At 38.2% G+C, this 14,806-nt stretch overlaps 1 protein-coding gene across 3 annotated transcripts in view; it reads left to right on the top strand.

The window, feature by feature from the left end:
- Window positions 1-14,539, top strand: part of cadm1b (cell adhesion molecule 1b) — a 205,779-nt gene extending 191,240 nt beyond the window's left edge. For all 3 annotated transcript variants that reach the window (XM_065281370.1, XM_065281369.1, XM_065281371.1), the window contains 2 exons: window positions 8,964-9,089; window positions 11,865-14,539. In XM_065281370.1, the coding sequence (XP_065137442.1) occupies window positions 8,964-9,089; window positions 11,865-11,983 (245 nt within the window). In that variant the 3' untranslated portion in view covers window positions 11,984-14,539. The remainder of the gene's footprint in view (window positions 1-8,963; window positions 9,090-11,864) is intronic.
- The last annotated feature ends 267 nt before the right edge of the window (window positions 14,540-14,806 follow it).

Raw genomic sequence — 14,806 nt, 5'->3', positions numbered from 1 at the left:
GAAAAGAATACTTCCCCGCCTTAGTTACGCCATCAAGCGCCATAATAACTATGCCAAACTTATGGGTGGTAATGCAGGGAGAGGAATAAAGCCATGCAAACCAATCAGAATCGACACCAACGAATAACACGAGCGACTTCCTTTCAACTGTAAACATAGGGCACTCACATGACATTAATTAAGCATTTTCTGGCGCATAATGAGACGTTTCAGAACCTAACCCCCCGTTTCTCCAGTTGACACGGCAACACTAAACCAATGTTATCAGAAATCTCCACTTTGGCCGGAAGTTTTAGAAATAATCGTTTTCTGTGATAAAACAGGGTTTTTGTGTAAATGAGAGGCCAAAACGCACAGAAATATCTGCGTCTTTCCTTTGTGTAAACGGGGTAATAAAGAGAACATGCGAACTCCACACAAAAATAGACTTTGAACCAGCAACCACTGTGCCGCCCAAGGGTAGTTGTGCCCATGCTGTGGGCTTTGTATAGGTTTGAATTAAGGTCATATCTCCCAAACTTTCTTATTTGTTCAGTTCTGAATTATGGAAAGCATTGTTTCATTTTTGTCAAAGCCACCCATAACACTTAATTTAGATATTTTGTCACATATCACCAAGCCGGTAACACTGAATTCATTATTTTCGATTAATTTCACAATTTGTGCTAGGTTATTTGTCAAGTTTAATTAAATAACTGTTTGTTTCAGCATTACATTTCATGGAAAATTCACACTTACAATGACAACAGCTTAACATAGCAACAATATATTCTGCTTATTCGGTTGCAGTTGCTGTAGCAAGTACACTGTCAAAAATAAAGGTACAAAAGCTGTCACTGGGGCAGTCCCTTTTAAAAAGGTCCTAATATGTACCACTTTAATGATAACTATAACAATAACTAAATTAGTGTCCACATCACCGGACGATAATGTTAATTCGCTCACACATGCAGTACTTGCGCAAAACAAATAACCTTGGCATTAACTAATAAAGCATATTTCCTTTAATAAAACATTTGCAGTTGTTTACACTGAATGTGTAAATATGCTGTTTTTGTTTAATTTACACAGCGGGAATAGCCAGGAGATGTTCTCAACACGCTGCTTTTCGCATAACTTTAAACATTGAATCTTAGTATATAGTAGAATAAAAAGCATTACGTAGTCAATTTCACAGAAACTGCATCAGCGCTAAATACCTGAGGTAATTTTATGTTGTGGACCTCAGCAATGAGCTTCTCCATTGTGTCATCTGATAGATTTGATTGGCTGTCAATGGTTTATCGTTCCTCAGTTGGATTAACACCACTCAGCTTGTGATCCCAAAGCTATCGTTCATTGTATCTCTTTAATATAAAACAAATTTTAAAGGAAAACACCACTGTTTTTCAATATTTTACGATGTTCTAACCTCAACTTAGACAATGCGTGCACTTTGAATCTTTGTACAGTATTTCTTGAATGTGTTAGCATTCATTCCTATGGCTCCAAACAAAAGTTTTATTTTATGCCACCATACTTACTCGTGTAACTATTCATGTAACAGTCTTTAAATAGGGAAAACATGGAAGTGTTTGGTGGCTTCTAAATTCATCCCTGTTTGGATCCTAAGGAATGAATGGGGCTAGGCTAAATGCTAACACATTCACGACACGGTGTACAAAGACTAAATGCACGAATTGAAAAAAGATAGGTATGTATTAATTAATCTAAGTTAAGGTAAGAACATAGTAAAATTTTGAAAAACTGTGGTGTTTTCCTTTAAAACTAAATGTAATAATGTTAACTGCCCTTTACGGTTTTATTTGATACAGTTTTGCTTGAGACACAGCATGTCTAGCAAGTAAACAAGCTCATCTGTCTTGTCTACTACTTTTAATTCAGAGTTAAACCTAATTTCACCATAACCACCTCTCAACATTACACACAAAAGTCTGTCTAGCTTTATGATTACAGGTTGGCTGCCGTTTGATCCAGAATGTGTGCCTTGAATTATATTCGTGCAGCTGAAGTGGACAGGCATGATAATAGTGTAAGGTGTTAACATTTCCAGTAATAATTTAGTCCAGAAAGCTATAAAGAAACACATTAACAGTACACGGTACAGAACTCGGTTACCATAAGCACTTTCTATTAGAACACAGGAAAGCATTTCGGCCAGTAATAATGCATCATCATAATGACACCACAAAGGTTAGAAATAGCAAAATTCAGCAAGGTATAAAGTTTTCCATTACTTTTTGAAACGCAACATAACATAACACTTCGTCTTTTAGTCATGTTACCAAAGATAGCTCAGCAGGCGTCGAGGTGACAAAACAATGTTGATGGTTTTTATTAGGGCCGGGACTTTAACGCGTTAATTAAGATTAATTAATTACACAAAAATAACGCGTTAAACATTTTTAACGCATTTTAATCGCACTTATTTTTGCACCGCGGAACATTTCTCATGAGTTTCGGCGGACCGAGCACCAACTAGCGTTCATGACTTCACAACAAACCATAGTGAACATGAACCAAGAGGCTGATGAGATCGCTTTGGTTGGCCCCGTGGATGGGAATTTTTTTTATAAAAAACGAACGGATGTAAGCGTCGATAAAAGCATGGTTGTGTGTAAGCTATGCAACAAGGAATTCACATATCACCGCAGCACATCGAGCATCTCAATGCAAAACATACAGCCGCTAGCGTGGACATTAGCCCGACTCCGGCACAACGACCTATTCGGACGGGATTAGTTTTACATAGGGATGTGGGGTAAAGCAAGTTTTTATCAGAGCTTCTCGGTGATTTTAGTCCAGTCCGAATGCTCCATGTCAGTAATCATTACGGACAATGTCAGTAAAGATTACGGCGTCTTTTACCTTCTGTAAAAAGGTCCGGAGAAATTACCTCAGGTAATACAAATCCAGTGCGAATAGACCAGCTGTAAATATACACGTAAATCGCGTCATTTCCTTTTAATTTGCGGGTTTCTTTTAAATATAAAAGCGCTTAAAGAAGCATTTACTTGCGTTCTAGACGGAGAAACAAGTCAGTTACAAGTCAGTTTCTGAATAAAACACGACACAAACTTTAAAAAAAAAAGTCAAATTTACTTCTCAGAGGCATGGAACTGTTTATGAAACTGACGTTCTCCCCAAACTGAAATTAAACACAGTGTTTCGCGTTTTCCTTGTCTGTGTCATGTTGTTTGCACATCTGATATCTGGAAGCAAGGTAACGTGCACGTGAAGACGAGAGGTGACGCGCTGCGCCAACGAGTTACCCCTCCCACTTCTGAATGTTTTACAGAGATTTCTAATCCCGTCCGAATTGACCATTAATATTACCGACGTCCTGGTAAAATTACATTACGCCATCTACCCCTGTAAAACTAATCCTGTCCGAATAGGGCTCAATAAACAATATTTTGTTGCTTAAGCTTATGTATTCAGTCATTATTCATGGTACACTCTAAGAACGAATGTGTTAAAAACAACACATTAATGTTGATTCTGGGACAACACACTAACTGCGTCGTCCTGGAATCCACCCATCTCTGTGTTATTATTGAAACAACACATTTTGTTATACTTGAACACAAAATCAAGACAAAATGACTCATAATGTGTTAAAATTACACATAATGTGTTAAAAGCTTACAGCACAATGATGTGTATAAAATTAACACATCCTTTCTAAGAGTGTATACTAAAATCCATGTAAAAAAGTACTTCTTAATGTTCTCAGGTCAAATATTTATATGCGATTAAAATGCGATTAATTTAGATTAATTAATTACAAAGCCTCTAATTAATTAGATTAATTTTTTTAATCGAGTCCCGGCCCTAGTTTTTATCAAAGATGCCACTTCCTTTCACTGTGGAGAAAAACGAAACGTTTGCAATCTCCTTTTTCATTTGTGTTTTGTTTTCAGCATAAAGGATATGCTCCAGTTAAGCTGTTTAGGGAAGGGGATACACAAAATGTCTGTGATCTCCTTTTTCGTTTTCGCTTTGTGGTGCAAAGAACATAAAGATTTGAAGTTGACTAATGTTCCTCCGTTAAACCAAGTGTGCAGCAAGTTACACATTCAGATGCAAGTTCAGATCCCTGTAAGTGTGTCCTGCCTCTAATAAATGAGCATTTTAAATCAGGCACTTATGTTTAGGTTCAGTAATTTCACTTTAATGGGAATGAAAAGGTTATTAGTCAGTAATTGAAATGCTTTATTTTCACAAATGCCACTTTAGTCATTTCATTGGTATTTAACAAATGTGACTGTCATTCACTGCAAAACCATATAATGTGCATGCAAGGTTTTTGGCAAAAACAAAGTAAACAGTTGCAAAATCACTAAAGATCCAAAAGTCAGAATGTGAAAATGAAGAAACTGAACCACACATTAGGGGGCCCTGTGATCCATGTCACTGCCACTTTTGGGTCAAACGGGATACAAGTTTGAATGTGATACACAGTCGTTTTGCGTGCCGTCTTTCATCTGACTTCGTTGCACTTAGAGGACTTTGCCGAAAATCTATGTGCATTTAGTGGATTCTTCCAATAAAACGGTATGGCCTGAGGCTGGGATTAAGCAGATTTGTAGGGAATGTACAGTATTTGATGAACAAATAATACGTGCCGACATTCGGTTAATATCATTCTTTCGTTTTTGACCGTCGGTAGAGTTTAGCGCTGTGCTCCTCATATACAAGCAACCTGTAAATGGTGTATTTGATAAGAGAGGCATTGTTGCCAAAAATGTGCTGCCTCTATAGGACATAAAAGTTGGTTAGGACTGCTGGCACATTTATCATTCCATCTACACAATTCAGGGGGAAATGTCACCAACCATATGCTTTGTGGCATGCAGTGGGCCGCTCCAAGAGCATATTTTGGCAGAGTTTTGCATTAGCAGACTTCACTTTGTGAATGTGATTTATCTCACAGAGAGTAGCAGATAGTAGCAAATGTCTTTGTCACCCCTGTGGCCCGCTAGTTCAATTTAGAGACAGCGGGGATGAACTCTATCAGGAAAACATGTTTCGAAAGCTCCGCATGCTTTAGGGTCCCATCTTTGTTTGGAAAGGTCTCTATTTGTACCCAGAACTTTGCTATGTCCTCACCTGAATCTGAAGGTTTTTTTTTTTTGAATCTCCTAGCTCTTGAAAAAAACTTTTCTTTAATGCCTCCTTCAAATGCTGCATAATTGTACGTGTTTGGTATTATTTTGTCACTCTGGCTTTTTTAGGCGTTCACGGTTATGCTTATTTGGTTTTATAAAGAAATTTCCGATTTCATTTTTATCAGTGTGGTTTTCTTTCGAGGACTAAACTCAAGTGCGCAATCTCAAATCTAGATTTAAAAATCCAATAAAAGGGGGCTGGCAAGCTGATTTTTGAGCTGTCTACTTCTGCCTGATTATTCCATAAAGTACCTTTTAGCAAAAAGTAGACAATTTAAAGGAACCTGCACACAATTTCGGTGTATTTGGTCGGTCATGTCTGCAGCAGGGGGACCTAAATCAAAGCTACATTATATGCTCATGTCTCCACAGAGGCGATGGCCCTGCTGTAACATCACCCATTTCCAGTTGGTCCACAGCTGCTGCAGTGACACTGGCCTGCAGTTTAATTAGTCACTTCAGCACAGATGCAGAATGAGACTCATAAAACATGAGCTCTCGAAGCCCGCAGCAGTGCATAAGTCTCCCCCCACCTCACCGGACTGTAAATCAGAGAAAGGTCCTCTTCATTTCCCAATGAATTCTAATCACAAGCCACGGTCTGCTGAACTTCAGCACTTAAAGCTTGCTGCATGTTGCGCTGCTGTTAGACATTTGATGCAGGTTTCTCAAACTTTTTAAACCCAGAAACAGTTCAGAGCCTTGAACTCTTTGTGCACCCCCGTTTGACCTTAAAGGGATAGTTCACCCAAAAAAAATGTAAAATTCTGTCATCATTTACTCACCCTCATGTATGAGGTTCCTTATTGAACACATAAGAAGATATTTTGATAATTGATGGTAACCACACAGTTGACAGTACCCATTGACTTCCATAGTACTGTTTTCCTACTATTTCAATCAATGGGTACCAAATAGAATATTTGCTTAAATATCTTTGTTCTGATTTTTAAATACATTGTATCAAAATGTTGTAATGTGATTTATTTTGGACCTGTTTGGTTTAAGGCTTAAATCTGTCAATGGAGAATATCAGAAATAAACTCCTAAAACCTAAGCCGCTTCTTCACGATTCTGAAATTTTCCACCGACTCCCTGGCTATTTATAAAAGCCCTCCAGGGGGTCCGCAGACCCAATTTTGAGAAACACTACGCTAAAGGTCTGAGGTTCTTAAATGAAGCCCAGAATACACATTACAAAATGCCAGAGGTGAAGAGACACCAGAACTTTCATTATTATCCTTCAGGAACAAAGTTGGATTAAGGTGATTTATACTTTTGCGTAGGACCTACGGCATAGCCTCTACACATCAGTTTTCATTTATACCTCTGCGTCGTTGTTCACATCGACGTGCAATTATACATGCAGATCACAGCTGACAGAGTCTGGTACTGGTGTAACCTGCAGTATCGAGATAAAAGCTGAAGAAGAAGCAGCTTGATGTGTAATTGTTGGAGACCCATCCAGTAATGAAGGTACTGTTAAAAGACAGCAACCTGAGATGTTAAAGGTCACGTTCTTTCTGATCCCGTTTTTTAAATCCTAGTAAGTGTGTAATGTTGCTATAATAGCATAAATAATACCTGTAAAATGATAAAGCTCAATGTTCACTACCAGGCGATATATTTTCTTTAACAGAATTCGCATTTCAAAGCCTACAGCGTACGGCCGGTTTGGACTACAGCCCTCAACAGCTTTTTTTTACTAAACTCCGCCCACAGGAATACGTCAGTCGCCAGCTAAGTTAACGGCAAGCTAAGCTAACCTGCTATCGGATTTAAATGAGAAGTTGTGCTTTAAAAGTGTATATTTGTTATTTTTTATTGTCAAAAATGACAATCGTTTTGCTAGATAAGACCCTTATGCCTCGTTTGGGATCATTTTTAGTCCTTTGAAACTTTACGTTAAGTGTTGAGTTAAGTATTAAATGTTGGGCTCTATTAAAGTCCATTAAAATAAGAAAAATCCTGCAATGTTTTCCTCAAAAAACATAATTTCTTCTCGACTGAACAAAGAAAGACATCAACATTTTGGATGACATGGTGGTGAGTAAATTATCTGGATTTTTCTTTTAAGAAAATGGAATATTCCTTGATGCTGGACACCTAAATCTAGATTTCATGAGAATCACCCTAGTATGGATGCATTGTTACATTTTGGTGCGTGTCAGACTACGCACAGCCTACGGCATAGGTCTTACACAGAGGTTTAAAATGCACTTTAGTGGCTAACGAATGTAAAGTCATTGGTGCCGAGGCATTGCTTTCAGCACCCTAAACAGTAACCTACATGACATGTTTTATAGCCAACTAACAACATCTCATTTATTAGTAATCATGCCGCTTGTATGATCCGAGTTCATCTCTGTTTTTTAAGCCAAGCTGGAAGAAAATGTATTCACCTTCAAATTTTCCACTCCCGGGTTAAGATATCCGTACCCCTGGACAGCTAATTTATCTGGCGATGTCAAGCGGGAGACAGATGAGGGGATGGCTGAATGTAGGAGGGGGCGGCGCTGTGGAGCGAATGAAATGTGACAGAGCATCTCTACTCTGTTCATTTCTTGTCTCATGATAATGTGCTTCTAGAGACACGACCCGTGGTGCAACATGATGCAATATAGGGCATTCTTGTCCCAAATCGGCACAGGAACCTTTCGATCACATACAGTATCAAAGCAGCATCTCAGTTGACCGTATCATCCTGGCCCTGTATCTGCCGGCAGGAACAGCTTTATCAAAAGATCTTGTTTGTATGCAGTTGTTGGCATAGGAAAGCCTTCATTTATTTAATGCAGCAGGTAGGCTAATTAGAAACACGCTCCTGAGAGAGCCACGTGTATTGTTAAAGACACTTGGTGGGATTAAATTATTAGAAAAGCCTGATCAAAGAAGATTTGAAGGTTTAAAATGTCTGTCAATGACTGAAGGTTCCCTAAGCTAGTGTTTTGGCTGAAAATAGAAAAGGGCACCTTTTATCACGCTCGGCCTGATGAAAAGCTATTGATTGCCGCATATTGAGGGAAAATATAGTCAGGCACTTAAGTCCTCACTCGCAAGTCTAAATTCTTGTTTCTAGTTGCTAGGCACTTCATCGGAAAACTTAGTGTGTAATTAAAAATTGCAGGGGTTTCTGTAGCGTTGCTTTGTCTGTATGAGCCATGGCAGAAACAGCTCATATAAAGCTAATTGGTTTCATATGTAAATGCTTAATGGGCATTAAGATTTCCCATAGCGACTGTTCATTATATTAACCCCTTTTTGCATTCTTATTTTTCTGTACACATTAAGGATAAATAAAAATGAAAATGTACTTAGCCCTTGGGAAATATTCATTTGACCTGTGAGCAGAGTCAACATTAAGTTAAACTTAATTCATGGTAAGTACATTGTTGGATGACTGAAGCTTTTCTTTGATTAAAACCATCAACTTAGTTCCCCAAAGAATCAGCGTTGGTTCAAGATCAAAACAAGCTGTATTTGAATATTTGTGTTAGTCTGTGTCATTTACACATTTTCAAAATATGTCAGAAATAAGATTATGTGACAACTGTCAGAAGCTGGCAGGTGTTTTCTGTTCCAAAAATGACATTTCTGTGCCATCGGGTAAATTGTTGATTTGAATTATAAGAGCTGGGCATGAGTAGAAAAGATGATATTAATATGACTTGAAACTGAATAGCGTTATATGGCAACTATTCCAGGGAATCTTACAGTGAATTCCCAATCGACCGTGTGACAACAGCACAAGGTGTCTTAATTTGTTTCTCTTTGTTTTTCTTTGTGACGCAGATTCGAGAGCAGATGGAGTGCCACCGAAAATTGATCACGCCGTCATCGGAGGTGTTGTTGCCGTGGTTGTGTTTGCAATGCTTTGCCTTCTGATCATTCTTGGCCGATACTTCGCAAGACACAAAGGTAAATCGAGCACATGCTTGCCTGATTCATCTTTGATTGGAAAATGTTCCATTTTTCTCTTTGAAGGAAGGAAAGGGAACATAGCTGTCATTTTACCGTCTATAGAGTTAGATATAGACCTGAAATAGTCATGATTAACCCACTTGAAGACAAAATAAACTTGAGTTTGGTTACATGTCGTTTTAATAACTTGCGATATGTATGACATTTTTTATCATAAAAGCAAAGTGAACAGTGATTACAAAGTGTTGGGTTTCATTTATTTATTTTTGGGCTATGGTTAAACGTCTATAAAATTTTCAATAGTGGGGTTTCAATGTTTGAAATTCGCAAATAAAGAAAAAGAAACAAATGGGACTTAGGTGCGTTTCCATCAAGTTGTTTGAACGAATGATGGTAACCAAGTAACCAACAGTGTTGACTTTTTAGAGACGTTTTATGATTTATACATGTATGGTAAAGACAACAACAGCGAAAACACCTAGACGATCAGTCGAGTGGGTTCAATGTTCGCTACGTCAGAATTTATTCGGCAAATGCATTTCCATCTCCCATTATTCGCATTTACTCTTTTTCGCAACATCAAAAACCACCTCAAGTAAGCATAACAACGTTTTAGCCAGTTAAGGGATTTTTATTTGAAATGTGGCATTTTCTTCACTTGTTTCTTATGCGATACTTCAAAATGCGCATTTAATCAGGGTGGTGGAAACCCAGCTACAGATAGCCCAAATTTTGCCTTGTTTTAGACTTGACTACTGGGCTGTGTTTTAAAGGGATAGTTCAGCCAAAAATGATATTAAACCCATGATTTACTCACCCTGAAGCCGTCCGAGTTGCATATGTCCATCATTTTTCAAACGATGACATTTTCAGTTATTTTAGAAAATGTTTTAGATCTTTCAGTTAATCAAATGTGAAGTTATGGGGTCCACGACCTTCAAGTCCAAAAAATGTGCATCCATCCTTCAAAAAATAAATAGAAACGGCTCCAGGATGATAAATAAAGGTCTTCTGAGGGTAATCCGCGCGGTGCTGTTGTAGAAATATTCACATTTAAAACTTTATAAACGAAAATAACTCGCTTCCGGTAGCGCCACCATGTTAGTCGCGTCCGTATTCAAGATCAGAGCTTTACGCAGCGTACGGAGGTTTCTCTGCTGCTGCTCTGTGCCCTCGCCCTCCGAATTTGTCAAACATCACTAAGAAAAGTACGTACACTACGCTAATACTCTCTCCTGAATACAGTGGAGTCAAAGTGCGCATTCACACTATCCAAACCAGACCGCGCTCGGGCGCGTTTGACCCCCAAAGCCTGGTTTGTTTGACTAGTGTGATCGCTCTGTTCCGTGCCCGGGCGCGGATTGGTTAATCGCGCCGCGGCCGGGTTGCAGGGGTGGGCCGGAGCGCGGTTCACTTGGGCTCAGGCGCGGAAGGCTGTGGTGTGAGCGCAATCAAGCCTGAGCGCGATTCAAAAGGTGAAGACGTCAGTTGCGTGCCACTCACCTTCATCTGCCTCCGTAAAAACCTTTTGATGTGAGCAGCGGGGTTACGTGAATGTCCGAGCTGCACACGTGACAGATCAACTAAGCAACATGTGAGAGGGCTGTCTGTAATCGCGCACCAAATGACTCAGAATAAAAAACACAGACATATCATTACGGTGGGTTCCAGTGTTAAGAGAGAGCTTTACTTCCTGCTTTTTTCAAAACAATCGCATCTTAATGATGAAAGCGCGCCTGGACTCGGATCGATAAGAAGTACAGTGTGAGTGCGTGCACCTGGGGGAGTAGGGAGGGGTGACAATCGCGCTGGGGCATGGTTTGGTTTGGTTTGGATAATGTGAGTGCGCCCTACGATGAAGTTTTAAATGTGGATATTTCTGTGGATATTGTGTTTTTTCCCTCAAATCAGTGACATCACTTATGAACTTGGCCATTAAAAAGTTAAAATCATGAAATTTTTGTAAACATTTGGTAATTTTGTTCAGTACTGAGGTTGTTTAACAGATTTATGCAAAAACATTTGAAAAAAAAAATTAATCGGATAAATTTTTTACAGCCGTTTAATTTAGTGGCCTTTTTTGGCCACCAACAACACGAAAGGGTAGTGAATTGGAACAATGCACAAGGGTTAAAGACTACGAGGGCACATACATTTAAAAAAAAGTAAAATGTTAAAAAAATACCACAATATTTCAAAACAAACTACAGTTTTTCATTTTATTTTCATGGTGACGCAAAATTGCTTTTCTGAGAAAGTTGATATATTTTATATATTTTTCATGTTTTAGTTATTCAAAACTATAATATGAATTGTTTCTCTTCAATCTGCATTAAACTTTGATGCTTTGTGAAATTAAATTCTCATGGGTTTGATTCACATGGCGGTCACTGTCTCCATTTTTCCAACAATATTCATGTGAAAATGTAGTGTTAGTTCACCACAAAATAAAAATTCTGTGTTCGTTTACTTAGCCTCATGTCATTCAAAACCAGACTGTCGCACATAAAAAGGTTTCCATGTAATGAAAGAACTGGGGCTGTCAAGAAAAGGAACCAAAGTCCCACGATAGCTTTGTGCAAAGAGCAAATCATTCATTCATGAATCAGACATGGGATGTTTGTGGAGAAGTCTTTATTACTTGTGTATGAAACAAAACTGTCAATTTTGTGTGAACTTTTACTTTAACCAAAAATATCCATTCCAACAGGGAATTATTTTACCAACCTAATTAAAATATTTACTGTTATTTTTTGTTCCCCCTATTTAAAGGTACCTATTTTACACACGAAGCCAAAGGAGCGGACGACGCTGCGGACGCTGACACCGCCATTATCAACGCAGAGGGAGGGCACAACAACTCAGACGACAAAAAGGAATACTACATTTAACTCTGACTGGACCTGCTAGCTTCCTGCGCTGAACAGCAAACTGTGAACTGCTGGGTTGGGTGGTGGGGGGTTTGTGGGATTCAATCAGACTGGATTCACACCTGGGCAGCTGATGAGACAACGAAGGTTCTGCCATCACTGCGGACGGGGTGTGGGATGGCTGAGTACTGGGAGAGCTCAATTTTAGACTGCTTCACCATCCGACACCTCCCGCTGGGGCCGGTTTTGTTCAGTTTAAACATTTGCTAAAAATTTTGTGCCTTGTTCTGTTGTTACTGAAGTACACACTTTTATCAGGACACCCACAAGCTTTGTACCGTCTCTCGAATGGTCCAAAACCACAATTTTTTTTTGTTTAATCTATTTGTTCTTGTTTTAATTGCCAGCACATCAATACATTTTAAAGCTCTCGCTCGCTCGCTCTCTCTCACGCTGTTCTGTCTGCAGGTCTGAAAGAAGCTACACGCAAAGTTTAGGGACTGTCGCTCGGGTTGTTGTTATGGATTGGTTCCAAGTTATTTATTTGGCAAATTGCCTGTTGTTTTTAGTCCCTCTGAGAATGAGTTAGAAATGATAAAACCTTTTTTCGTTGATGTGACCAACTTGGCTACAATGCATTCTTATGCATTACCGTGTCATTGCGTTACGTATTAGATAAACTGTATGTGATTTATCCCGATTTGTATTGCATCATCCATACCTGCCCCACTCGCCTATTAATTTAATCACGATTACACCCAGACATTAAAAATGAATGCCAAAGCAAACAGCTAAATGGCTTCTGGTTCAACCGAATGAGAAATTTGTCAAAAGGATGTTCCTTAGATCAAATAAAACAGCGTAGGTAGTGAGTAACATAGTTCTCATTTAATGGAGTCAGTATGACGTTGAGGTCAGTCATAGTATCAACAATTTTAATCAAATAGATTGAGCCTATATGTTGTAAGCCATACTCGGTGTATGTAGCCCTCCTGTACGGTTTAGTTATCTTGATTTTTTTAATATAGCTGATTTATAGATGTCTGGCTGAATGTAATAACTCTACAATAACGTAATAGTTTATAAATGCAGTAACTTTCTCTTTTATCAGTGACACGCTTTGTTTTAATATGATATATGTTTGCGTTTTTGTGAGGGAGAATACAGGGACACCTATCGCCTATTATGTTCTGTAATTCATAAATGTATTAAAAATTATATAGAACTTGAAGTTATTGCATTATTGTAGAGTTGGTATATAGTTGATTTCTTAAACTATTAGTCATACCAGACATTGTTTTTGTTATCTTGGGCCTTCACACATCGTCCTAGAAGGTAGGACAGATACACATTGTATGTGATTATTAACTATATTGAGGATGTATAATATGACATTTTTTGAAGTTATGGTGAGGTTAGCATTGTAAAATTCTCGTGACAGCACAGATGTTTGGTCATATCGTTTACATGAATTTGTGTATTATGGAGTGCTACTTTTTTTGTTTGGTTGTTTGTTTTTTGACGTTATCCGACAGGAGATCATTATTTAGATTCAAAAGCGCTTATAAATGATGGTATATTTGTGCGAGGCTAGCTAATGCCATACTTTATATTTGGTTATATGGAAAGAAACATGTTCTTATTGACATTGTGAGTTGTACAGAATTTTGTGATTTTATAAAGCAGCAGATTTATTTAAACACATTTTAAACACCTACATCCCTGTATTGATTTAGAGAGTAATGGAAAAACGACCCCACAAAAATATAAGAAGAGAATGCCTGTAATTGGAGCCAAAGTTTTGCAAGACAAAAGAAATCACTGTGTGCCCCTAACATGGCAAGCAAGGAATAAAAGGTCATTATAAAGCTATACGATCTTGTCATATTACTCATTTAACATGACACAAAGCTGTTTTGACTTTATAGCATATCAAATAAGGAGGGCTACAGTACAGTCAAACAATCACGCAACAGTGACTTTATGGTGTAGGGTCTGCACCCCAAAGGATCTCCACAGTAAAGTGGGCTCCTTTCATATAGCTGGCTGATACCAAGCATACAGCCATAACACTCCATTCATATCTATTCAATTTTTAACTGATATAAAACTGCCCAAATCTAAAAAAAATCATCAGTTTTAATGTAGGTTTCATTTTCCCCTGTCTCAGGTCTTTTATTTTATGTTGTTTTGCATCTCAGGTAGAATGCAAAAAGTCCCATGTAACTTTAAGTTATTATTATAATAACACATTCGACATGTTTTATCAGATCTTTAAATGCTGTGCACTGTGTAAATGTTATATTACTTTGTATAGATACGTCACAGCAAATTGTTTATTTAAAAAAAAAAAAAAAAGAATTTTGGTGCATACATTTATGAATTTCTTACTTTTAGACAACTTGTATCATCTGTCCTTCATTGTTTTATGTTCAATAGTTTGTCTCATCTATGTAATTTGTATTCCTGTGTAATTAAAAGTATTTACACGTTCCCAATTACACTTTGTATTTGACCATGAAAATACATTTTTACAGAAATGGAGCAGTACTGTCTCAATAAAAGAGGTATTAATGTTCAAACACCAGTTGAGTCTGTCTCATACGTTCACTGAAAGCCATAACTCCATACAGTCAGGGCATGAAATTAACACCCGACCACGCGCCAAATGCGGGTGGATTTTGCAATTGGCGGGTAACACTGTCAATCTACCAGCCACATTGGCGGGTAGCCAATGCGAATCAGTGATGCGCGGGTCATTGTATAAACAACCCACTCCCGACCGACATTTTCAACTAACCCGCCCCGCCCGCAATTGTTCAAAATAGTTTTTAAACTCGACCG

This window comes from Paramisgurnus dabryanus, chromosome 8, assembly GCF_030506205.2.
Source record: "Paramisgurnus dabryanus chromosome 8, PD_genome_1.1, whole genome shotgun sequence".
Lineage (NCBI taxonomy): Eukaryota > Metazoa > Chordata > Actinopteri > Cypriniformes > Cobitidae > Paramisgurnus > Paramisgurnus dabryanus.
This window is presented reverse-complemented; position numbering and strand designations above follow the sequence as displayed.